The 27,597-nt window shown below is 41.7% G+C and overlaps 1 protein-coding gene across 4 annotated transcripts in view; it reads right to left on the minus strand.

Moving 5' to 3' along the window:
• PTPRM (protein tyrosine phosphatase receptor type M) overlaps window positions 1-27,139 on the minus strand; it is a 415,073-nt gene extending 387,934 nt beyond the window's left edge. For 2 of the 4 annotated variants that reach the window (XM_082235320.1, XM_082235319.1), the window contains exon 1: window positions 26,764-27,137. In XM_082235320.1, coding sequence (XP_082091446.1) covers window positions 26,764-26,836 — 73 coding nt within the window. In that variant the 5' untranslated portion in view covers window positions 26,837-27,137. Of the gene's footprint in view, window positions 1-26,763 lie in introns of all 4 variants that reach the window. The other 2 variants (XM_082235318.1, XM_082235321.1) reach the window with 2 other exon arrangements.
• Between the last annotated feature and the right edge of the window lie 458 nt (window positions 27,140-27,597).

The following is a 27,597-nucleotide window of genomic DNA, read 5'->3' on the forward strand; positions in this document are numbered from 1 at the left end:
GTTGTAGATCTCTTCACAAGTGTATATATCCCTTACATATAATGCTACTCCTCCTCCCTTCTTGTTTAATCTATTCCTTTGAAAAGGTTTTCCTCTCAGCTTCTATATTCCAATCACAAGTCTCATCCCACCATGTTTCAGTATTGCCTATTAGGTCATATTTGCCATCCTGTATTAAGAGCTCAAGTTATTCTTGCTTGTTTACCATGCTTTGTGCATTTGTGTACAGACAGCTTATATCATGAGTCTTTCCTCCGCAAACTACTTCCCCTGACCCCCTCTGTAGGAGTCACCTGCTGCCACCACACATCTCTTCCTTTTCTGGAGAGTGGCAGGAATCACTCTGTGCACTGTACCTTCCACTGCCACCTTGGTGTGTTCTGAGGTCTGCAACCATTGTACTTGCACCTCTGGCTGAGTATCAGTGTTTGAGATGTATGGAATTGTTTTGTAGACACAGCATGGCTCCTGACAGTCCTGCTTTTTTGTGTCACATTCCTCCAGGGGTTCGTCTCCATGCTGCCCCAGTAAGTCTCCACCACCGCCTCCTTGCAGATTCTCCCCACACTCAGCTCATAAATCCTTCTCGCATGATACAAGAAGCACAGAATGCTTGCAGGGAGTCTCTGGTCTTGCTCATAATCCCACTCGCCAGCTCACTGGTGTTTTTATCCAGACTAATTCTGAACGTTGTCAGAATGTTAACTGTGATTACACAATCCATACCATTACTTCCATGGGGGGAAAAAAGCAAAAGTTTGAAACTACAGAACCTACTGAGAGGACTAATAATGTGTGAAGAACCAAAGAAAGGGAAAACATTCAGGAGACGCAAACACTGAAATAGAAGAAATTGGTATCCCTGGATTCTCATCAAGTCTACTCAGGCCTATCCCAGTGGGACTCCAAAAACAATATGGTCTGGTGAGACAGGCAGGTTTGGCTTTTCTACCTATCCATGTGAGAAAAACCCAGCTGGAGTAAAAAGTAAAGTAATTAATGAAATTACCAAAAGAAACGCTGAGAATGCTGCGATTCAAATTGCATCCAATGTCTTGCAAGAGCCTCAAAAGGAAAAAGGGGAAATAAAATATTTGTTTTTCTGCCCAAATCTCTCTAGGCCTACACGTTCTTTTATTATCTCCCCTACAGAGCAAAACTCTTGAAACAATGAATAACTATACTTTGCCTTCTGTTGCTATACAATGAAAAATAAATCAGAAAGAGTGCATTGCTTCCATGCCCAGCCACTAGTTGCCTCCAGCAATATGCACTTTTTGGTCTTTTTGCTTTTATGCTTGTTTTTCTTCCCTCTGCAGATTTATTCTTCAATAAAGATACAACTAGAGCATTGAAGGTGGGAAGATATCCCAATTTTATTTTACAATAAGTGGTTGACTTTATCGTATGGGTAGAATGAGGCTTATACTTTCTAACAAATATATTGTTATGAGGTGTGGGTGCCAGGGTTTTGGGTGCCAGGTTTCCCTAAATTGCTGGCTCTGATAGAATTTAAGTAATGCTTGGAGTGTTAAAACTGACTGCCAGACACTGGATTTAGCCAAACCAGCTTCCCGTGTTCAGGAGATCACCTGAGAGATGAGCCATTAACAGAGAACAAAGACAAGGAAATGGGCCATCAGCAAAACAAAGACTGTGTGCCAAATGGCATATAGAGCCTTTCCCTGAGCTCAGAGTTAGTTTGGGAATACAATGAAGATTGCAGTTTAGGATTGAAGTGGGCTGGAATGTGACCTAGAAGAGAAAAGTTGCAGTCTGTAAAACGCTGCAAGCTGCAGCACAGGATCAGAGAGCCGTAGCAGATTTATGTTTGGATCTAGGGCTGCAGCTATGGGAGAGGCAAGAACTTCTTGGAGTGTTACATGGAAATGTGGTTGGTTATATTCCTGCAAGCCTACTGTCCACTTAATTATGCCACAGCAGCTGAGACTGATCCCATAAAACCAGGCAAGTCACCGTACCAACATTACCAGCATTTTACCTGTTCATTTTGATTTTGTTCATACTGGTATTCAGTCTAGATTGCACCTTCACTGCATTACTGTTTATTCTAGGTTTATAGAATTGTGTCCGATTTTAATTTAACAGTATGTTTTGTAACAAATTGGGTTTTTTCAACGGCTATGTATTTTGATACGTTATTGTGAGCCGCTTTTGGCATAGTTCTCTGTGGGAAAGCACCATCATCCAACTAAATCAAGCAGCGAAGTATATGACTGAGCACTCAGAAAAGTAAGCAGAGTGAGCACTTCAAGAAGAGGTGGCGGTCAAAGAGCACTAGTAGCTAGATATATAAAAAAGGCTCCACCTAGAGCTACCTCTTGCTGATACAACATCTTTGCAATCCAGAACTCTTCAAAAACACAACTTCTGAACCTGGTGTGAAGCTCACTGGAGAAGTTTCCTTTCTTGAAAATTAACACTTCTAATCCCTCATTTTATTCAGGAGAAAGCATCTCTTATTTTACGGAAAAGGGTCAAGGTGAAATGCTTGTGATGTATAACTGCGGCTTGCTTGCACTCCCCTCTCTACTGAGCCCTCTAGACAGGAAAACCGATGCATATGAATTGAATACAAGTAACACTAATGCATTAATGACTGACATGTGGCAACAACACCAAGACACACAGATGCAGTTTGACATTAATGGAGAGATTTGCCTGTGGTCATACACACGGAGGGGAAAAAATAGACCCACCTGCCTCTTGCCTTTAACCTGGGTATGAAATCAAATGTCAGACAAGATTAATTAGATGCCTGGAGTTTTATTCTTTTCTGTTGATAGAAAAAGCACATTTCCATAATGCGAGGAAGCATTTATGTGCGTTGCAAATCAGGTTGACATTGAAGGAAGGTTTACTTTATTGTGAATGCTGGCTGTGTGGTGCTTGTCAGTGCAATTACTTTCTACTCAAGTGGCTTGCTTTTTAACATTTTATTATCTTAAGAACAAAACCCCTGGAAGCAATAATTGTTTATTATGTAAATTCTTTAGATATTTTTATTATGCTTGTCTATGAAATGATTAAACTTTGCTGCACCCCAGAAATGAATAGAATTTATTAATATGCAGCCAATTAGGGGGTAAAAAAAAGACAGCAACAAAATCACTGTACTGGTAATTAGTCACTAAGTAGTCAATTTTATACACTTGTCAGCTGCACCAAAAGTTCTCCTTTCACTTACTCAGTACCATACATCTCTAGAATTATTGTAATTATTTTACAAAACAATCACCACCCTATGACTGCAATATGGAAAGAAAGGCAATATGGACAATTAGCAAGATAGCAAATTTATTAAAGTACCAGGGATACCATGCTTGCCCTATTTAAGGTATTCATGTTTTATTAACTGCAAGTGAAAGCCCTAAACAGAGCTTTTGGTTTTGTGTTTCTTTTCTTGCAATTTACCAGATCCAAACAGGACAGAGCTTTTATAGCTACCCATAAGTATTCACATCACTAAGTGCTTTCTCTTAGAAGCTAGGAGTGTTTGAATGAGAACCATGAACTGAAGCAATTTTTAAGTTTGACAGAAGCTTCATCTTCTTGGAATAAACTGCAGAGCTATGCTCCCCATCCTTAGAACGCCTCATTGTAGCCATGAAAGTTGACCAAAATGCTGTTACCTGAAAAAGCTTATTGGTTTTACAGTGTTTTAGATGTACACATTTTCTGGAACATTTTTTTCCGTTCCACAGTGTAATAATCTGCAACAGTTTCACTTCCAATACGGATAGGAAGTGAGAAATATTTACAGCACTAGCTCAGCTAGAATGCAGGTGTTTATTATGCTACCTTTATCGTTTTTTTCCTTAGATAATTGGGACGGGAGTACTTAGTGAACAAAGTAACAGAGCATAGGGTAACTGTAAGGATAACTCAAATGTTCTATCTCTGGGCCCAGTGATTGTACTAGTTTTATATTTTGTTATGGAAAGATGTGAAAGAATAACAACCTAAGTGCCTGCTCTCCAGAACAGTAATGTTTAAATTGCACTCATTGCTTTTGTGCAGAAAACACATCTTTACAGGCCATTGGGGAAAATCAATCTTGACTTCAACCCTGACTTTCTCTTCTTCCACCTTATTATAAAAAAGATCAAAATATTCAACATGGAACAGAAAAATACTTCCTTATGAAAGTGAAGTAGGAAAGAGAAAACAAAGCTAAGCAGAGTCATTTCATCATTGGTCCCTCTGCCCACACTTTACCTTAGTTGCTAACTGTGGATGACATAAAGTAACTTTATAGTTTAAAAGTTATTTTGGGAAGATCTGCATATAGAACTAAACTGGCAGTCTTTAAAGAGTCTTCCAATAAGAAATAGAACACTTTTCCTCCTCTCCCTTCTGCAATCAGGAACTCAATTGTACAGACAACTGATACACCAGTGCTAACTGGCCAATTTCTATCAATGACATGAGGTATAAGATTACTACTATTTTTACTGTCCCTGTTCCGTAACGGTTAGAGTCTGACACACACAATGTTAGGCAATTAGGTAAAGCTTTTCCAAATACTTACAACCATGCCAGGTATAGCTCAGCTCACCTGGTGAATTTATATACAGAAACAGGAACATTTTTAAAAAAAAATAATGGAAACATATTGCACTACCAGAATGTAAGGAGAGGTATGTAGCCTTGGCACCAGGGCATGTGTGTACAAACATGTGTATACGTGCACACGCACATAATGCACTCTTGCAAATGACCACTTACAAAATGAAATGGCATTTCGTATACTCCACAAAGAGGTTAGACTGTTCCCTCCAAATGAGAAAGTTGTCCAGTGTGACAATGTTAGAATAGCAGTTTTTAACCAATCACAGAATCAAAACAATGCCAAAAAATTATCTGAATGCAGACAGTGGAAAAGCACATAAGCACCACTCAACTATCACCATCTTCATTAAGATATCTTTAATAAAAATTTAATAAATCAAGTTTGTCTTAGCAATAAATAATGATTAACATGTTTGTTCAAGAAAACAGGGAAAAGTCACTTTTCCAGGACACATTGTAGAATATGATCTAATGCCTAGTGCAGTGGTACCTTGGTTCTTGAATGTAATCCATTCCGGAAGTCCATTCACCTTCTGAAATGTTAGAAAACCAAGGCTTTCCGAGAACCAAGGTTCCACTGTACATTGCTCTTCAATGTCCAATCACTATTTTAAAAAATGCATTGAACTGATCCATTGAGGGAGCACCATCAATGCGCTTTGAAACAATTTCCTCTGGGGGCCTTCCAACATACATTTGCAGTCTTTAAAAGCAAAACTGAGAAGATAAGATTACCTACTTTTGATGGACCACCGTATGGTATATTAATGCAGAACTTTTAACTTGTTGAGTTATTTAAATTCCCTGAAATGTTTGTGTTCATAAGACATTGTCCAATTAAACTTTGTGAAGAATTCAGTAGCTTCAGCTGTGATCACAGAATTGTGAAATTGTAGAGTTGGCAGGTATAATGAGGGTCATCTAGGCTTCCTCAACCTCAGCCCTCCAGATGTTTGAGACTACAATTCCCATCATCCCTGACCACTGGTCCTGCTGCTAGGGATCATGGGAGTTGTACGCCAAAAACATCTGGAGGGCTGAGGTTGAGGAAGCCTGATCTAGTCCAACTGCCTATAACGCAGGAATCTTTTGCCCAACGTAGGGTTCAAGCCTACAATCCTGAAATTAAGAGTCTCATGCTTTACCAGTTGAACTATGAGTAACTGGAGGTTCTTTCTTTTTACTGGCTCTGCTTCTGCTTCTACGTACAGGCCGAAATGCAAAAGGGTAGCAGGCATTTTTTTTCCTGGATTGGAGGAAAGTAATGATAAATGCTTGACAAAGAAACAGGCTCTTATCTGCTAAGTCTCCAAGGCTATACACACATTACTAGCTTAAAACACAGCTAGGTTGCTCTTTTTCTCAATTCATATCAAAGGGGGGGGGAGACAAACATCAATACACAGTATTTCATAAGATACAACAGGATAGATACAGGATCCTAATTCAAACACTCAAACTAAGAGCAATGTCTGTGTGCTGATTCCCAAACCAGCAATGAGGACACACCAGATGCAGAGTAAATTGGAGCGTATACATAGCGCTTTCCCCCTCATGACCACTCCTAAAGGCTTCATATAAATAGTATTGGGGCAAGATGGTACCTTATAGGAACCTAAAGCATAACTTCCAAGGGGCTGAAAGACCATCACCTAATGCTACCCACTCAGTTTTCCAAATAGAAGTGGAACCAGAGCAAAACAGTGCTTCCCATTCCCAATTTACAAAGTGAGTCCAGGAAAGTTTTTAATGTGTGACATTTTGATGTATTTTTAATCTTTGTTGGAAATCACCCAGAGCAGCCCAGAGTGGTTGGGGAAACCCAGCCAGATGTGTGGGGTATAAATAATAAATTATTATTATTAAGATACCATGGTTGATGGTATCAAAATCTGCTCTGCGTTCAGGCAGGAATAGCAGAGCAGTCCTCCTGACAAAGTGTATCCACCAAGGCAACCCAGGCCAATTTTGTTCCATACCCAGGGCTGAACCAAGACTGAAACTGGCCTAAATAATCTTTTTCCTTCGAAAGCATCTGGGCAACAACTACTCTTTCAAGCAGCTTTCTCAAAAAGTGGGTCCTTTTTAAGGGGAGCAGGCACCACTCTTTTGCATAATGACACAGCAACACACTCTGGACCTCACAGCCAACTCCCCCACTTGGCTAGTATGAACTGGCCACAATGGGCAACAGTAGAAAAAGAACAAGTGGTCAGTCAAATAGTTGCAAGGAACCTGTCCATGTCCTCAGGCCTCAACAACTGATATTGATCATACAAAATCAGCCCATATGGTGTATTAAATGGCATACTCATGTCTGTCACAAACATGATATTCAAGTCAGCACAAAAAATAGAGATTTCACCTACAACATGCCTGGAAAACTTATCACAGCAGGCCTTGGAAAATCACTGGGACAGGTGTTAGGAAACAACTTGGAACAGCTCTGCTCAATGGCTGCTTGAGGATGCAAGCATAATAGCAAAGAAGAATTACCGTACTTCTTTCCCACGCTCAGTGCCATGCAGTAGGCATGATTATGTGCTCTAACATGTGTTTTGTTGCCTTAAGTAATGGTTTCTCTTAGCAGCCCAAGCTCTACAGTACTAGAAAGGGGACTCAGAAGCAATCATGTTGATGGTGCACCACATCTTGCCATTCCAAAGTGAGACAACAGTATTGCCAACTCTATTGATCAGAAAATTCCCCACAGCATTCAGGAATATCTCAGATTCCATAAGTCAAGAGTTGGACTACCTCATGGCAGGTATAACCCACATGTCCTGCTGCTCCACTACAGGATAGTCTGACTAGAGATGAGAGTGGCTTTGTACTGCACCGCCATTTGGAAGCTGTCAAGTTGAACCCACTCAGAACCACCCAACAGTGATAAGCAGCCTTTTAAGCTTTTTCCCATGTTGTGTAGTAATTGTGGGTGCAACAGATACATCAATCAATCAGTGTTTTGCCATTGTAAGCATCTAAAATATCAAAGCTGTTAGCGAACTGTGGTCAAACAGCATTCCCTAATGTGTGTCTCTTGAGAACTGAATAACACAGAAAATAAGTTTGCCTATCAATGCTAGTAACTTTGTTAAGTGGCAATTATGTCAACTACTACTACTGTCTAGTGAAGTGATTTTAAAAACTGGTTTCTACACAAGATGCCTCAAAACTTCACAACACCATATCCGTTTTAGCGGAATAATTTTGTTTCAACCCTAAACAGCATCAATACTAATAACATTTTGTAATGGAGATCTAATAGAATTGGATTAACAGAGAAGATGCAGGAGAAGAAGAAAAAGTTAACATAAGGACCCATAATGGGGAGGAGGGAAGTCCATGGGAATTTATGGAATTCTCTTTTTGTTTTGGTTGCTTGATGATTGTATGTAAATTTGTAAATTTCTAATCTAAATAATTTTTTAAAAATACTAATAACATTCTGTAGGGAAAATATTTCCAGTTTGTATTGGTCTCTACAGACAGCAGGAACTGTAACTCCCCAACTCTCCCACTGTCTCCCGAAACAGATGGATGCCAACAATAATTAAACTACAGTGGTACCTCGGGTTAAGTACTTAATTTGTTCTGGAGGTCCCTTCTTAACCTGAAACAGTTCTTAACCTGAAGCACCACTTTAGCTAATGGGGCCTCCTGCTGCCACTGCGTCGCCGCTGCACAATTTCTGTTCTCATCCTGAAGCAAACTTCTTAACCCGAGGTAATATTTCTGGGTTAGTGGAGTCTGTAACCTGAAGCGTATGTAACCTGAAGCGTATGTAATCCGAGGTACCACTGTATCACTACGTTGGATTGTAGGGGTGCAATCCCACTCCTCTATCCAGGGCATGATTTAGGTTTGATGAGGCCCTAAGCTACTGAAGGTAATGGGGCCCTTTATATGTCCAGCTGTCCTTTGTCAACAACAAATTGTTGCTGTTTTTTGTGTTCAATATATGCTATATGGTAATTTGTGGACCTAACAGGTATCTAAAGCCATATGCACATAACAAAATATGTATTTTATCAAAGTAATTGTTGAACTGAAATACAATTAAGAAGAAGTATATTAATAGTGAAATAACACTGGGCAACAATTGTTTACTTTTTGAATGTTGTCAAGATTTCTACAACTGATTTAGGGTATTTTTGCACTGCTGAATCAGGAAATAGCATCCGTTTCTCTCCATCAGGTCAGGTTTTTGTGCTATGTTGATTCGAAAAAAAATCAGATCTTGTGACAAAATCGATTACATTTTTGTGGCATTATCAGCTGATTTTTGTCAACACATATCATCCTAAATATGTTTTTAAGAGAAAAAAAATGTTTTTCCAACAACATATATTGATTACCTGATAGAAACATTGATTACTGTAAATTGAATGGTGGGCATTGATAAAGGTAAGTACAAGTAAATTGCATGTTGCTTCACCATTTTTCAAACTTCAGGGCTTGAACTTCTGTTTCTTGGAACTCCTGGAATGCTCAGCGGCAGGGAGGTCTCTCTTCAGAGTCCAACAGTAGTCAGGCATCATGACTGCGTCCCAGTGACCCTGATACCTGGTCTCCATCTCTTTCATGTCCTGATGGAATCTCTGCCCCTGCTCATCACTCATTGAACCCAGGTTCTCAGGAAACCGGTCCATATGTCAGCATGTTGTTGACAACTTCTGCGTAGTTTCTGGCCTTATTGTTGCTAAGAAAGTTCTTCACTACCAGAACAAATGCCTTCCACGCTTCCAGTTCCACTTTGTTCATTGAGTTTCTGAACTCTGGATCTCTGATGAGCTGACGGATCTGAGGACCGTCAAAGATGCCAGCTTTCAACTTCTCCATGGTCAATCCTGGAAAAGCCTGGCACAAGTAAGTGAAGCAGTCACCATCCTTGTCCAGAGCCTTGGTGAACTGCTTGATTAAGCTGAGCTTGATGTGCAGCGGTGGGAAGAGTATTCTGTCTCTGTCCACCGGAGGGTCGTTGACGATGTTCCTTTCTCTGCAAGGCACCAATTCCTCCCGCACAGGCCAGTCCTTCTTTGTGTAATGCTGAGTACGGTCCCTACTATCCCACATGCACAGAAAACATGGGTACTTGGTGAAGCCAGACTGTTGTCCCAACAAAAAGTTCACCATCTTCAGGTCAACACAAATAAACCACTTATGCTGATCATAACCAATTTTCTTCAGCACATACTTCACCACTTCATAGTTCTCCTTCAGTGTACTCGAGTGAGCCAGGGGCATAGAGGCAAACTGGTTGCCGTTGGGTAGCAGAACACATTTCAGTGATCGCTTGCTGCTGCCAATGAACAGTCTCCAATCTTTGGGTTCGTACTGTGGCACTCCAAGCTTGAGCAGAAGCTGTGCAATATCTGCACAATGCACCAAGTTTTTCTCTTCTGAGAAAAAACGGAGGTACTCTTTGATGCCTGTTGCGGAAGAAGCTGATGCGAGCACTGTCAGAGAGGAGTTTTTTTCCCTGCAATCTGGATGCCAACAGTTCAACATGGAGTTTCCTATACACTTCGTGGGGCGGCTGCCCCATTAACTTAGTTTTGATCCCCCAACTTTATGCTTTGCCGCACCAATTTATGGAAGATTTCGAGGTTTTATGACTTCAAACTGATCCCTTTTCGACATAATCACCCAGAACTATCGGACCTGAATACTTCTTGTCATTAAAACAATCATTTCCAGTCAAAACAATTATTCGACATGGCATTTTACCCCCACCAACGTCTTCTAAAATGCTCCACACAAGCATACATGTGAACAAAAACGTAAAAAAACCACATGTGGCCATAGCTCAAAAACCTGACCTGATTGAGCAAAACCAATGTGATTTTTGGATTCAGCGTATCATCTGAAAAAACGCAAACAACAAATTTGTTGTTGACCAGTGATTAAGCTCTAACTTAAAATTTTGGAAATGTACAGTGTTTCTTTTCCTTTAATTTTTTTGGGGGGCCCCAAGAGAGTGGGACTCTAAGCTACAGCTTGTTTAGCTTATACGTAAATCCGGCACTGCCTCTACTATAGGAGTTGGAATGATGGCTCAGAAAGTTTATGAACTAGCTCCATGTCCTGTGAAGGGATTCACCATGAACTCATCTTTTTGGCCACATATGCCTACATCAAACTGGAGATCACTGATGGACCAGTGCTGATGGAGCAAGCTCTAAGTATTTAAGCCATTTCAAAATTCGGTTCATCAGAAAAACATCTGCAAAAAGCAACCATTCTCTCTGTTGCGGGGTAAGGCTGTTAGGTGAATAGATCTGTGACTAGTGCTCAAGTTAAGAAAATAATTCAGACTGCTGCTTAGGGCTGTGGCAGCTCTGCAGGAAAAACAACAGTTAAAACTCGATTTTTACTTTGAAGGTGGCAGCCGCAAATTGCTATGAATACACAAAGATCAGGAACTGCTGAGTAAAAAGGTGCCACTGTAACTCTTCATTATGGAGAAATACTTTTAAGATGTTAGATTCACTTAAATACCCTTTCCCCCTATTCCGTATAGTTTAAAATTACCTCTAGCCACAAAGGATTTACAGCAAGTTAGCAAGATGTACAGAATGTACTCACTTTCGTAAGAGCAGAACACTGTGCTTCTAAAGTTAAAAACTAGCCCCTTGCTGAAGTGTCCTTTTAGCAGTCTCCCTTTTAGCTGCTGCATTAGAGCACAAAAACACTCCCCCATCATCGTTTCTCCAGTCCCCATGCAGTTTTCCAAAGCCCTGAAGTTTAATTCACCACAAAGACTTAATAAGGTTTAGACTCTTAATACAATTAGTAATGTAGCTCACAAATTAACCAACCCATTAGCACTCCAAAGAAACAATTCCAGAGAAACTCTAGCTAACATGGGGATTAAGAATGACTTCTTATGAAGTGAAAGATTGAAAGCTATTACATATTGCTGCATGTAATGTATATGAATATCATTTATTATACAGAAGAGCCTGACACACCATTCTGGCGTTACTTGATTTTCCATAAAATGATGAGAAAACCTAATGCTTACTGTATAGAAACTGGCAGCTCTCATGGCCATCTAATAAAAAGCAATGTCCAACATACATATTGTGCTAACATAACTTTCAAATAAAATTGTAATATGCCTTATTTATTTTTTTAAGTGCTAAGGTAAAATACCAACACATAGTCTAACGGCACTGAATTAAATCAAAATGTTGTTAAATATGATAAACTGTGGTGTGTGTGTGTGTGTGTGTGTGTGTGCGCGCGCGTGCACACGCGCACCAAATCACTACTTTAACAATTACTAATGACAGGCATTCAGTTTCCAGCAGAGTTTTAGATTTTTCACTAGCTGCAATCTGAAGGTGTTGTTCAGGGCTGTCTTATCCATTAGGCTTAGTGGTGCCCCCACCAGGGCGCCTGCCCATCAGTGGGAGTCTGGGACCAAGATTTGGCATCCGGGAACAGCTGTGCACTGCTCGTGTTCGGGGTGAGTGAGTGAGGCGCTACCGCTGAGGCAGCCAGCTCCAGGCCTTGCTCTGCCACCAACCATCTTCTGCCCAGCCTGGCCTTGCTCTGCCACCACCCATCTTCTGTCACGCTTGCAGGGGGTGTGTTATTGCCCCCTGCATCAAGGGAGTCCTGGGCCCGTGTCATGCCACCCCGCCAGACAATCTGGTGGGCAGGTGGCGTGGTTTGCCGTGTTTAAACAGCAGCAGGCCCACCAGTTCCTCTCTCCTCTTTGCCAGCTGCTTCCTCTGCACTCGGATCCTGATCCTTCTGTGACCTGTTCACGGTGCATCCAGCCCACTGCTGCCTGGAGCCGGATGCACGGCTTGCATTCTCCTCTCTACTGCTCTCTCTGGTGTGCTGCGACGCAGCTGCTTTGAGCGACAAGGAGGCTGAGCCGGTGAGGAGCCTGTCTGTGTCAGAAAATCGCCTGGTGCTTCACCTTCTGACACGCTGCTGCTGGCTTCTTGATTCCAAGCAGTAAGGGCACAGCACCTCTACACACACACTCTTCAGCGCTCCTCCACCGACCATCCCTCAGCACTTCTTCAAATGCACACTCCACAGCCTGCCAGCCAGAGCCTGGTGTTATTAAAATGTTATAAATCGCATTAAGACCCAGAATATGTATCTGCAACAAACTGTCCTGGGAGCTTACTGGGATGTAGAGCATCATTTAGTTCAATCTCCTGAGACCGAGTATAGCCTCTTCAAGTATTCTCGCCAGTGCCACATCCACGTTTGGGCAAGGTACTGAGTGTGGGTCACCTCCCTGAGTGCATCTAACTCCTCCAACTCCTCCTCGCTGTTGTCACCACAGCCCATTCTCTCGCCCTCCACTTTTGAACCCCGTCTGCACTTAGGTTTCGGGAAGGGATCCCAGCCAGCCACTTCCGTGAGGAGATCCAGGCAGTGTCCTGAGGGGCAGGAAGGTTGCGTTCTGCACTGACATGCCTCAGCTACATCACATTTGGAATACTGCAGCAAGCTCTAAGTTTCGCTGCCTTTGAAAAGTGCTATTATAGAATAGTGGGTTAAACCACAGAGCCTAGGGCTTGCAGATCAGAAGATTGGCGGTTCAAATCCCCGAGATAGGGTGAGCTCCTGTTGCTTGGTCCCTGCTCCTGCCAACCTAGCAGTTCGAAAACACATCAAAGTGCAAGTAGATAAATAGGTATCACTCCAGCGGGAAAGTAAACGGCGTTTCCATGTGCTACTCTGGTTCGCCAGAAGCGGCTTAGTCATGCTGGCCACATGACCCAGAAGCTGTACACCGGCTCCCTTGGCCAATAAAGCGAGGTCAGCCACAACTGGACCTAATGGTCAGGGGTCCCTTTACCTTTACCTAAGAAGGTGGCAATCTGAGCTGTAGCTATTTCTCTGTCTCCTTGCTCAGATTCAGAGGGGACGGCAGCTAGTGGCAGCAAGGAGCAGCATGGGGGAACAGAGCAGCAGGGTGGAAGGACTGGGAATGGGGGCCCTGCTGGGTTGCAGGCCCTAGCAGATGTCTAACCATGCCAGCCCCAGTATCAACCCCAAGGCCCCTCCAAAAACATTATTTTTAGAAATTTCTATTTTGCTCCCTAGTTTTGTACTGCATTTAACTTTCATTCATTCATTCACTTTCAAATTGTTGAACCTATAAACAGGAGGGTGAACACAAGCAGCGGCAGTTTAACCCTGTGCTGATGCACCACATGATACACCCCCTTTCCTACTTGAGTTCTCCACTTCTTATGTTACAGACCAATGTGGGCTGTGATTCAGGTACTGTATGAATCAGGCCTCAGAGTTGACACTGATCCAATAGTTACCACCAGCTATCATGCAAAGGTTTTCAAGCCATTATCTACTCATGCTGTGGTACTTTCTTCTTGCCTTCAAACTCTCCTGGGAAGATGTCACGACTAGATCAAAAGTCTTACTAGAATCCACCTCATCAACTGCATTTCTCTTCCTAAAAACAAATTAAAGAAACCCTGTTTGTCTGGCATAATTGTCATGACATGACAGCTGACTGCTTTTTTAAAAAAATCACTCAATTTTCCTCAGTGTGGCTTAGTCATTGTTTTAATATTGGTTCTATACTTACTTTCCATGTACAGAAGGCAAGCAAATATTCTTTAAAAAAAGAGAAGAGGCTTGCTGCTTTCTTGAAGCAAGCTATGATTAAATATAATTTCTTCAGACTCAGAAACTACAAATACAGAACCCTTTCTCCTTTCATAACCATCTGGTTTTCAATGTTATTTTTGTAGTTCTTAGGCAACACAAATACCGTATTCTAAACGTTCTACAGCTTCAACTCCAATGCCACACAGCAATACTAAAATGTAAAATACTGCCATGAGAATTGAATGGCATTTTTGACTTATAATTCCATTTAAAGCTGAAAGCAGTGTTCTAGGCGCATTTTGCGACAAGGAATTTCATTAGCGTGAGCAGTTTCTGAGCTCTGGACTCAGTACTGCGCCTAAGATTTCAGATTAAAACTGCAGAGTGGAAGGAAAGGAGGAACTTTTTCTGGCTCCCCACTTTCAGCTACCCTCTGAAGACTGGAGAAGAGACCCTCTTAAGAATATTAGGGGGGTGGGCAGGGGAAGAACTAGACCATATGAAAAATGAACATAATATTTTAGTTGCAGTTCATTCATTTTCAGCTTTGTATTCTTGTTATTTTAAAAGTGTACCTAGACATTCCGTTGTTGCGCCCATAACCTAGGTTTAAGGTGCCATTTAGCTCCTAGCTTTCATATCTCAGTTTCTAACACTGGCTGAACGGGTTTCTAATGCTTAAAACTCTGCTCTTAAATTATTTCCATCTGCATCTTGGGCTCATCTTAATATAAACACACTGTTGTTTATCACTGAGCAAAGCAAAACGTAATCTAGGTAAATTTATTTCCCTTACAGATACAATATCAAGATAATATTATGGGTAGCAATCTTTCAGCTGAAAAATATATATTGTGGTCTTGCATAACAGCTATTCGTATCCTCCCATGTCTGCTGCCTGCTGTTGCTGTCAAATTCACACTGTGACCACATCCATTTTAGGCCAATCAAAAATAATCTGAAAAGTGCTAGGTGATACCTGTTCATATTTACAGGATTGTAGCCAGAATGGGGCCAGTGAGTGCACTGCCCACATGGAGTTCCATGCCTTTTATTTTTTTAAAAAAACAGTTCTTTGTGACACCAAAACATTTTTCATTTTAGGAGGGAAAGCTTGCTTTAAGCAAAGAAACACGTTTAGCTAAACAAAGAAACCTATGCTGCTTTAAAGCTCCAAATTCTACCCATTTGATGCACGTAAGATTTTCCGGGCTCAGGTTAGCACTTTAAACATTACTACTGCATGGACCTTGTTTAAGTAATCCTGGAATATATTGCCTTCTAGGACATTCTGCAGGGCATGGAAATTAAATGGAGTAAGGATGTCGCCGCTTCAAGATTATTCTGCTTTAACCCCTGGTTAAACACTGGGGTCAAATATATCCCAAATTAATAAAACTTCTACAACACCATGTTTTCTATAACTCTGTAGGTTAAGTATTCTACAACTATGATAAAGTTATAATTTTCATATGGCACTTCATGGCATATCAGTTACCATATTTTTCCATGTATAAGACGCCCCCCGTGTATAAGACGCCCCCTATTTTGGGGGATTCAAAAATAAGAAAATGGGTGATATTGCCCAGAGTTCTTGAGCTTTTTTTGAGGGGGGGGATTGCCAAAAATCACTCACCCACCTGAACAACACTTCCTATCGCACGCAACGCAAAAGCCACCAAACATCTGACCGTGCGCCGCCAGCAGCCACCTATCACTCGCCCAATTGCCGATGCAACAGCCAATAAAAAAAGCCCTTGCTGCAGCCAACAATCACCCGCTCCCAGCAATCTACAGCTCCCAGCAGTAACCAATCCCCCGTCCCCACAATGCACTATTCATGTATAAGACGAGCCCAATTTTCCAACACTACTTTAACATAGAAAATCCTCGTCTTATGCACGAAAAGTATGGTATATCCTTACAACTTTTGGAATCAATTTCTGCCCTATCTGATCATACAAAAAATTGAAAATTGAAAATCTGTGCACATCAGGACCCAAGGATCAAAGTGACCCTGCAAAAAACTGCTTTAAAACAAACAAACAAACAAACAAACAAACGTACCCTTGATGTCCATTAACCTGTTATTTCAATTTATTGTTTATTTCTTAACCACCTTTCACCATAAGGTCCCAGGGTGCATTATACAATATCATATATCATTATTTTTTAAAAAATTCTTTATTTTATTACAGTGGTACCTCTGGTTACGAACTTAATTCATTCCGTAGGTCCATTCTTAAGCTGAAACTGTTCTTATCCTGAGACGTGCTTTCGCTAATGGGGCCTCCCTCTGCACACTATTTCCGTTCGCATCTCAGGGCAAAGTTTGCAACCAGCAGCAGCTACTTCCGGGTTAGCAGAGTGCGTAACCCGAAGCGTTTGTAACCAGAGGTACCACTGTACATTTATAGACCATCTTTATCTTCCATGGAGCTCAAGGTGGTTTATGTGGTTCTCCTCTTCCACAATTAATCCACACAGCAACCCTGTGAGTTAGGTTAGGCCAAGAGATGGTGATTGCCCAAGGTCACCCAATAAGCTTTATGACTGTGTGGGGATCCAAACCATGGTCTCCTAGGTCAGACTCCAACACTCTAACCATTACACCACACAATTATAAAACAAGGAAAACCTTTCCAAACAGACAGAACATATTCTTGAGAAAATGACTCTCCCCCACTAGTTTCATAATAGGCAAATTCTCTCACTTTTCTTAAAATCACTGCAAACAGATTCAATGGTCAATAATATCGCACAAGCTTCCAAAATCCCTTCGCAAATATCAGTTTTTAATCCAGTTAGAATCTTCTTCATGACCCAACAAAGCTTCTTTTTCCTATCATTGCTATTTGCAGAGATCATGTTGAAAAATACATAACTAATTCGGTTTTTGGAGTCATTTTGACCCCAGCTGCATCAGAAGGATGTAACAGGGAGAGAAAGAACCAAGAGCAATTGTCACCATTTTAAGTTAGCTCCAAAAATAGCCAGCTGATTGCCACCATACTGGAGCAGGTTTAGAAAAGGGGGACTGATGGTTTTTTGTTTAAATTTCACCTCAATTTAGCAGTTGTCAGTGATCTGATTTGCACGTAACACTAAGGCTACAAACGCACAAAGCAAGAGCAGCTGGAAAACAAGTCAAGCTTTGTAGAAACAGGCCATGGTTTGTTTGCTCATCTACGCAGTGACTCATGATTTGTTGAGCAAACCACTGTTAAAACAAATCATGACACAGTGTTATGTGCAAACACAACCAATCAATTCTTGCCCACCTGTAAACCAGCATTCTCAGTAAGATTTCTAACAGTCTATTTCTTAAAAATTCAGATTGTAGTGTCAGTTTTGGAAACAAGGTAGAAGTTAGCTGTTATTAATACATGCTCTTTCCCTCTATATATGCACAGAGCATACTCTAAAAGCAGCTCATCCTATTAAATCTACCTCAGCACTGCTTCTACATTGTCCAGGATATGACAGGTATGATGGGAGACAGACTAAGGCTAACAAGGGCCACTAGAAAAGCCTTTTAAGAGTTGTTAATAAATTATTATCATCACAATGCTTTTATTTTTCTTTTAACAGTATCTACTAAAATGGCAGATGCCATCAGATGCAGAGCAGGTTTCTCTTGTCTCCTACCTGTTCCTTCTGCACAGTGGTGCAAAACTGAAGAAAACAGGGGCCCTGACCATATAACAACTCATTAACAAGGCAGCAAATGGTAAAAATATGACAATACATGCAGACTGGGGATACAGTAGAGCAGCACTCATAAGTTAAACCATTAAGGAAATAAAAGCCTCCTGTGGAGCTATACAGAACCTGACAACAAGCAGGGAATGAGTATTTAACAGCTTTATTAGAAGTGCGCATGCATTGTCATAGTAAATTACATTTAATCCCAGTCACATTACAGCAGTGCACAACAGTTTGGGCTGAGCATTTTAAATGACACTCAATGTATATACAAGAATCTACAATGTGTTATAGATTTCTGCCAAATCAGACTTTCTGTAAACAGCTTAGAGGTTCTATTTACAATCAAGTGGTATATAAATTTAGTTTAAAATAAAAATAAAAAACCATGCAAGATTACCAGACTATAAGCATGGAGTGGAGTGGCCAGAGTTCTGTAAGGCCTGGAAAGGCAGAGCCCAGACTGACTCCAGCTACAAAAGATTAGACTGCTGAACAGACTCTTTCTTTGTGGAGTTTTTTGTTGGGACTGTTGTTGCTATTGTTCTTTGTATCTTTATTTTAGAACTTGTGATTTATGTGCAAATTGTTTGGTTTGGTTTGGTTGTGTATTTTTAAACGTTTATGCTTTATGACTATTTTGTTATGTTGTAGTTATGTATTTTTTTCATGTTGTAAGCAGCCTTGAGCATGGTTTGAACTGTGGGAAGGGTGCATACAAATAAAATTATGTTTGTTCTGTATGTAGTAAGTTTGTTAAACCATAGTTTACAGTTGCAAGTGAACTCAATACCAACCTATGGCTGCTTTCACCAGCTCCAGTATTTTCTTCCAGTCGTTACCACAGTTAACTACAGTGTCTAGTGTTGAGATCACCATTTTTTTCCAGCTCATGGGCACATCTGGAATTTTCAAAAAGAATTATGACACTACCCCAAAAATGCTGCAAATAGGGGATTTCCTTACATCTTGGAGGAGGTGTAACACAACTCTTAGCAAAGAGCAATGGGAACAGTGGGACGGGGGAATTCTACAGCCTTTATGGGCACTGAAGAGAGTTTATATGGATGTCATTGGAGGGATAGGCTATTGGAAATACCAGATCTAGGATGTATATCCACTTTTAAATGATTTCATTAGCAGAGCAAGCTCCTCCCACCTCAGACATCCAGCTGTGTGACCCTTTGTTTCTGAGTAGTGGAAGAAGAAACCAGGCAGGTGAGAAGGGTGGGTATGGCATATTGGTGTTATGATTTGCTGATATGCTAGGCATAGTTGTTCATGTAAAAACAGAACACCACATTCTCAATTATATGAGCTCTTTTTATATTATTTCTGTATTCAGCCATATGTCTGAATCTTAGCAGAGTGCACACAAGGCTACAGCCGCAAGCATCAAAAAGTCACAGTACCACCTCAGCAGTGCTAAGGCCCACCTTAACTACTTTCTTCAACTAGGACCACATAAAGATGTTCAGGGGGGAAAACATAGAAACTCTGTGTCAGGTCAATTGCTATCTAGATAACTATTCTGGGTAGCTAGCTAAATACAGTTGTGAAAACTCTTACATCCATCCCCTGCTTTACTTAGCATCTAGTATGGAAGGGTATGTTGTCAGACAACAGGTTGCATTTCCATCATGGCTAGCAGCTCATTCGGCCTATCCTCCATAACTGTATTTAGTCCTTTTTCAGATTAAAGACACACCATGATCATCTATGAATATACTGCATTAAGAAGCATTTCTTGCTCCCTTTCTAATTTATTGAAAACAAATAAGACGTTGTTTCTATTCTAAGGTTACTAAGATCATCTCAATTCCATCCTATAAAAGGCAATTCCTACAAGCCCTTAAAATCCCACTCACCATCACTCTTTGGAATTCCTTGTTAACACCACTGGACAGGACTCAGTCTACAACATCATTGCTTAATTGGCAAAATGTTATTGTGATTATAATGACTTTGGGTAGTTTCTGTTCAATCCCCTTTGGCTAGCTACTCTGTCCTTTCACCACATTCCGAATTCTCCCTTAGTCCCAAATTGCTGCTACATTCTCCGACACATACAAAATCTACAAGTTTCAGAACACAGTGCAACAACCAAAAAATTCAATTCCTAGCAAATTTAAAAGTAAACGCTATTGCAGCTAAGTTCTAAAAATGTATTTTAGGTGTACCAAAGAACTGTTTGTACCCAGAGGAATTCTTAAATTCTTTTTTTCCTTGGAAAATGAAACTTCTCATTGTGCTGAAGAAATGTGAGTCAAAGCACATCTAGTTCATGAGAGTACTAGACTTAATATTTCACCCACAGATGATCCCAAGACAATTGTAATCCAAATTTCAGTAGCTTTACCCTCATAGAGAGTGATTTTAAGCAAAGTACATTTTGCCAAAGTTATATTCAATATGATAGTTTCATGTTTGTTTGAACAAACATACTAAAACATGCACACAGTGTAATTTTACAGTACTTCTTCAGCAAATGTGTACAATTGTTTCTGTAAGTTCATTTCCCTGTTAAAGCCACTAGCAAAGTAAAGGACTAAAAATATAAACAGCAAGCAAATGTATTATTACACAGACTTGGATGGATCCTGATCTTTCAGGAGTTTACTTTCCTTCAAAAAGGTACCTAACTTACGTTAGATCAAACTTTCAAATCACTCCAAATGCCTTAAATACCGTACTTCTTTGTGCCTCAATCTCAGAATGTGCCAAGTTCAGCATACAATCATGGCTTATGAACGTGGATTTAGAGATGCAGCTACACCTAGTGATCAGCAGTAGATCACAGCAAACAAAACTCGGTAGCTGAATGACTTCATGCCTTTAAAATAAAAACCAGAACACTAACAAAAGCCCAAGTGAGAGAGCTGAAAACAAAATGTATAGGTAACACACACCACCAAGAATTAAAATGTGGTGGTGTTTATATGTTTATTTGCTTGTTTACCTAGTAAACTTTGCCAGAACAGGTTCTCCAAACTAACAATGAATAAAATTGAACACACTGGGAAAACTGAATTGCTAGAAGAATTTATTTTGCACACTCATTTGTTCACCAAAACAAATAATGTCATCATTAAGTGCTATTAACTTAAAATAAAATAGAGTCAGAATTCAGAGGACAACTTTATGCTTGCCCAAGAACTTGTGCATACCACATCTTATGTGGGATTGTAACTTTTTAAATATTTTGAACAGGAAACTCCATTACCACTTTAGAACGCATCCATCAGCTACTACATAAAGTAGTTTGCAGCACAGCATTGGGCTGTTATTTGAGAAATTGAAGTTCAAAGTTACCATAGGTGTGGGGGAAACTATCTGTACGGTACTTTGAATCCTGGGGCATAGGTGTTTTTTAAAATGGCTGCAATGTATCCTAATTACCAAACAACTACAAAACCTACAGAACAGTATTTGTAGAAAATTCTTAGTATGAAACTAATGAATTGTCCTGCTGCATCGTTTAAATCCAAAACACACTGGATCTGTGTCAAGGCTGCCACTGAATGCAACAGCTTTTGAATAGAATTGCAGAGATGGCTTTTCTAGAAGGTCAGCCTAGTTTGGCTAGTTTGTTAATTTACCTCACTTCACTCCCAATGGGAAAGTCAGCTGCACACACATCACAAATGACTGGAACATTTTCTCAGCTGAAGAACACAGAGAAATCAGACACTAAATGATCCTCCCCTCAGCCATTGCTACATAACTCTGGTGGGGTGGAGGGGTTGCGATTTTTAGGTTTTTTGTTTTTAAAGGAAAAGAAAAGCATTTTATGACTATACTGCAAATCCAGCCTCTACAATTGTCAATCCAACAGATTACATCTGCATTAAACACTTCTTTTCTTTTTTTTAAAAAAAAATACATATACACTGTAATTTTTCTGGAAGAGTCTGATAACTAAACGTGAGACCAAAGATGCATTATACGAGTTTCTTCAGCGTAATTACATCCTTGTAATATGCTGTAGGGTATACTTTTCTCCTCTATATTATCATAATAACAGTGCCATTTTAATCAGTGACTGAACAGAAAACTTTAATTTTTTAATAAGTAACACAAGACAAGTCAGAGATGGTTTCAGCACGAAAATCATCATATAAGAAAAGAGACAGACAAGAAACAGTATAAAGAAAACATAAAGAGTGCTGTGTGTGCAGTTCCCAGCACTGGGTCCCCGGTATCACTGGGGCAGTGCGAGCAGTTCCTGTAGCTGGATTAAAACCAGGGTGATCCGATGTCTGGTGTGATCAGTTCTGACATCCTCCACCGTCCATTAGGGATGGGAGTAGGCGGAATCTAAATGTAGGCTCATCTCGCCTGTCTAATACGTGGCTGGCTCAGTCAAACTATCCATTGGAAGGGCATGCATATACACATGTGCCTTTATGTGCAGAGTGATCTTTGGGATTGAGACCTACCCACATAAATTCAAGGAATTTCACCAGATACACAAAACAAACAGAGGTAAGCACACACACAGTGATGCTCATCCCCCTGCAACCACTAACCAGAACTTTCATGTGTTGAAGTTTACACATCCAGCTGTGAGACATCGAACGTACATTATTAGCCAAATGCACAGAAATCAAGTGGCATATGTGAATGAATAGCTCTTATGCAGACAGTTATTCTCTGTGCAGAATGGGGATTGGAGACACATTAGTTGGCCCAATTCTCTCAGCATACCAGTCCCACCCTCCCTTGCAGCGCCTGATGTCCATGCAGCATGTGGACATACATTTGTATAGAGATCTACATGCCTGAAGTCTCATGTGCAAAGTCACAATCCGTATGCTCCATGTTTGGGCTGTGCACGTGCTGTTTGTGTGGTCATGTAAGAAGCTCTATCAAAACGTTCACCACCCCAGTGCACTGTAGTGAGAATGACACACTAAAGTTTGGGTTTATACGGCAAAATTCCAGTTATATTCCCATGCCTAGAAAGTAACCATAAGACTTGCAAACCAGCCTTTATTTCTCTCGTTTGCAATTTTGCACCCACAATAAGGTCTTTGTGTCACACTATTGTGTTTAAAAACACAGGACTGCAATATAGACTTCAGAATGTTTGTACACAACACCGCACTGAATTAACCAATTATGAACCAGTTAAGAATGTATGTACTTTAATGAAAAACTGATTAATAGACACAGTTTTGCTTTGACTGCATCTATGTAAGGACGCTCCCAATATATTTAATACTGGCACTAGAACTAACTTTTGAATTCTAATATAGCATTTAAAATATGGTATTTTATAAAGGAGCGATTTCTTTGCAGTCTTGGTCACTTTCTTGTCCCCCGTCCCCCCCCCATCACTCTCAAATGAATACACATTGTAAGAAAATGAAGTTGTACAGGTGGGGTGTAAAAGTTAATAGTTTTCCCAATACTTTTTATATTACATCCTTTCCTTTACATAATGCTATATGTTACAAGAAGCCCATAAATACATTAATGACAGCAGATATAGGCATTCAAAGTTCAGGTGCTGTGCCAGCAAACACAACAAAGCTTCATGAAAATCCAAAGTTAAAATATTAGGTTGAAATCCTAACCATTGTGAATACTTGGTTTTAGGCTTGAGGCATTAGCTGGTATACAAGTTTTCTGCCACCACTTTATACAAGAAATAGCTGTACAGGTTAACAATATTATGTTATACTGTAAACAAAAAGCACCAACTTTCTGCAGGCTTTTTGAATATGTAACTCATTCAAAAAAATAAGGCGGTTATAAAAATGCATATTTTTCAAATTCCATTACACCTCTATTGATCTTCCATTGCAGTTGATATGAACTCATATGAACAGACTTTTCACTGTATACAAAACATAAAATTTAAGATTATGCTGTTACTGACATCTCTTGTATCCTATTTCTATTTGAACAAAAGCATTTTCAAAAGTCGTTTGTTTTGCCTGGCACTGACAAATCAATGCTGATAAAAAAGTAGCATTCTGTATATTATTTAAACGTTGTCTACAACCATATTTCAGTTGAAAGGATTAAATGTGCTGAAATTAAATATACAGGCAAAACCTATTAACTATGTAGAGATCCCAGGCACACTTACAGTCCGTTCCTATGCAAGTTTATTCAGAAGTAAGCTGAACTGTGTTCAATAGAGCTTGCTGCCAATCAAGTGTGTAGGGACTAGTGTTGAAGTCCTACTGAAGTAAAGGGATTTACTTTTACAGTATATGCTTAGGATGAGGACACAAGCCTCAGAACAATCATTAGTTTTAACAAAATGGCATCTTAGACAAGAATCACAACATTTTTGATACAATCCAAGAAACAATTGCTTTTTCAACTATAAACTATCATTACTGTTTATTATCTTTGGGGAATTTGTACATCTAAAGTGTATATTTATAATTTAAAACTTGTAAGAATGTCACAGAAAAACTCAATGCTTTTTGTTAACAGTTAACTTCTCATCCCAACAATGTCTTGAAAACAACAGCAAACCAACAGCAATATAAATATTTACTGTAACTTTTGCTCTTGCTGATTTCCTAATGATTACTTCCTAAGAAAGACTCTCCAGTGGGGACTGGCCGAACGTAACACTGAAAAACTTTTGATACATGCAGATTCAGTATATAGCAAGGACAGGGAAACCTGTGGCCCACCAGGTGTTATAGGGAATCCCATTAGCCCTAGTCAGCATGGACAATGGTTAGGATGGTAGCCCAGGAGTGTCTAGAAGGCTATAGGTTCTCCATCTCTGGTGTACTGCATTAAAAAATAAGAAGAAAAGCTCATCTGTTTTCTTGACATCTTTCAGTAATTTCTGCAGTTGCCCATACTCTATGCTCCAAATAATAGTGCTGTCTGTAGTACCTACCGTCATACATATAGATATTTACCCACACAGGCACAACAGGCTTTTTGGCATACAACTTTCCAATACTTATACATGAAAACTGGTCTGAAGCTTATTGACTGGAACAGGAAACTGGTTTTTCTTTTTTGCAATCCAGTGATAACTTTGGTAGGCTAATAGAAGAATCAAGTATTACAGAATTGGTGTTGAGATAGTATTGTTTCTAAGCAAGGCAAGCACACACTTCTGCGCATGTAGCACCACATAAAATGCTCATTTCTTCCAATATTTTGACAAGTTGTGCTGCAAATTATGCAGTTAAGCTGAGGTGTGGCTTTATCCCAATAAAGTGAGAGCTAACAGCGAGTAAAGTTTCATGATTCACAGCTCAGCTACAAATAGCCTCATTGAAACCAGAGAAGGGACGGGGGGGGAGTTTTTCTTCAGAATTATATTTCATACCAGGGGAAACCTCTGGAACGCCTCTCTCGCAATGAACCTTCTGACTTATCTAGAAATGCAGAAAGGAACTTTTGAGAAAACACAGGCTGCTTTTATACACACAGCGTCCCTGGAACATTCCTTTAAACCAGAATGTGTTTACAGAAGCCATGAAGAGCGGATTTCTTAAAATCCAAAACGTAGGTTACACAAGGCTGCTGTACACAAGCACTACTTAATGGACGAAACACCCAGTACCCTGCAGCCAAGGCAACAACCAGAGTCCTACTTCTCCTCCTGATCAAAGCACGTAGAAGAACATGGAACCCAGATGTCTTCAATTTCTGTCATAGGTTTCTAGAGTTCATATGAAAAACAAACAAAATGAGCCCAAGTTACTCATCCCATCCAACTATGTGGAACTAACTGTTTCGTAATCCAACTACAGACCAAAATTAGAGGGTTGTATGCCTCACACGTACCATTAAAGCATGTTACGCACACTGGAGGGTATCCAGAGGAGGAGAGCCCAAGCAGTGAGGATGCTGAGGCAGTAAATGCCTGCCAGGTAGAATTAAAAAGTTACGCCTTGATTACCACTTCACTGCTACAAAGTGGGGAGAAATGAAGGAATCACAGCACAGGGCACTGCTTCGCCCAAAGCTTGACACAACTTGACCAGCACTGGAAAAGACTTCTTCACAACAACTCCTCTTAAAAGCTCGGGACCCCTGCGTCCCCCTGCCACACCTGGGCGCCATACCAAAGGGGCTGTCAGTCACACAGCACTCAAGGCACAAAGGTCGCCTCCGCCCCACAGTAGCCCAGCGAGGACTTGCGCTACACCAACTGGGTGGCTAGTCGGACTGGAGAGAGGGGTCCGCGCAAGGTATTGTGGGCAGCTTTCTCTTGCCCAACTTCTCTCGCCACCCAGCACGAGAGACCGTGGGCTCCAGCGCCCCCGCCACGAGCTCGGCTCAGAAAGCAGCCAGCAGCCCGCCCGCCCGCCCGCCTCGCCTAGACGGAGCGTCCCTGCCTGGGAAGGGAGAGAAGCCCGGACATTTGCAACTGCTGGCCGGGAGCAGCCAACTTGCAGAAAGTTGTTGGGGGGTTGGATTTAAAGCAACGGCCCTCCACACACACACACATATATATATTTAAAATGTAATGGTGTTTTTTTTTTTTAAGAATTCCGAATTCCCGCCTCCCTTTCGAGGGAGGGAGCTCGTCGAGTTGTGCCAGACTCCGCAGCCGCCTCGCTCCGCGTCTTGCACTTTTGCACCCGGCAGCCAAACTAACGGGATCCCTCCCTCGGCGCCTGGAACTTCCCCTTCTCCCTTCCAAGCGTCTCTCTCTCTCTCTCTCTCTCTCTCCTTCCTCCTCAAATCCACTCAGCAGCTCCAAGGCTCACACCCGCCAAGGGGGGGGGGGAATACCTCCCCATTCCCCAAGGCAGCCCGTCCCGCTTCACCTTTCCTCACACAAAGCTCCCGAAGGAGCCCCGCAGTCGCCCAGAGTTCATTCTGATGATTCTGAAGGGGACTCCGCGGGGTTTGCGTTACCTGTGAACGTCTCGGCTGCCGCTGCCAGCAAAAGTCCAGCCAAAGTCAGGAGGCAAGTTTCAACTTTCCCCATATTTCCTCCGTCTCGAGAAAGACCCCCCTCCGGCCCTCCCCGGTCCTGGGGGGTTGGGGAGGCTGGCGCGGGCGCCCTCCGTGGCCCTTTCCTCGCGGGGTCCGCCGGCCTGAGAGGGGGCTCCGAAAAGCAGCAGCAGCAGCAGCAGCGTCGCGTCCCCGTCAGCAGCGCCCTCCCGGCCCCCGGGAAACTCCCGCCAGCCCGCGCGCTCCCTGTTGCGCCGCCGCTCCAGCCCCGCAGCCGCCCAGCCGCGAGCGCCGCGCCGTCTTCGCGAGGAACTCTCTCCTCGCTCCAGTCCCCGCACTGACTCGCGCTCCCCCCGGCAGCCAGGCAGGCAGGCAGGCAGGCGCTGAGCAGGCAGCCGAGAGCCAGCCAGCAGCCAAGTCACGCCCAGCCGCCGACGAGGCCGCCTTTCTCCCGCTAGAGGGCGAGTGGCGCCAAAAGCGGCACCCCCGCCAGGCAGGCTGGCTGGCTGGCTGGCTGCTCGCGCGCTCGCTCGCTCCGAGGACCTCGCCGCCGCCGCCGCGTTTGCTCTTGTGGGAGGGAGAAGCTAACGGGACAGGCGCGCTAAGTGGCTGTTGCTGCTGCTGCTGCGGACCCGAAAGTCTTCTTTTTGAAATGCCCGCACGAAGGTAGGCTCGCTCCATGAGAAGAGCGGAATAGCGCCGGACGGAAACGGAGGAACCAAAACTGTGACAAATAAACAAAGCAGCAGCTCGGGGGAGAAGAAGTCCTACGCGCACGAAAGAAACGCGGGGGAA

This window comes from Podarcis vaucheri (assembly GCF_965113315.1).
Source record: "Podarcis vaucheri genome assembly, chromosome: 8".
Classification (NCBI taxonomy): Eukaryota; Metazoa; Chordata; class Lepidosauria; order Squamata; family Lacertidae; genus Podarcis; species Podarcis vaucheri.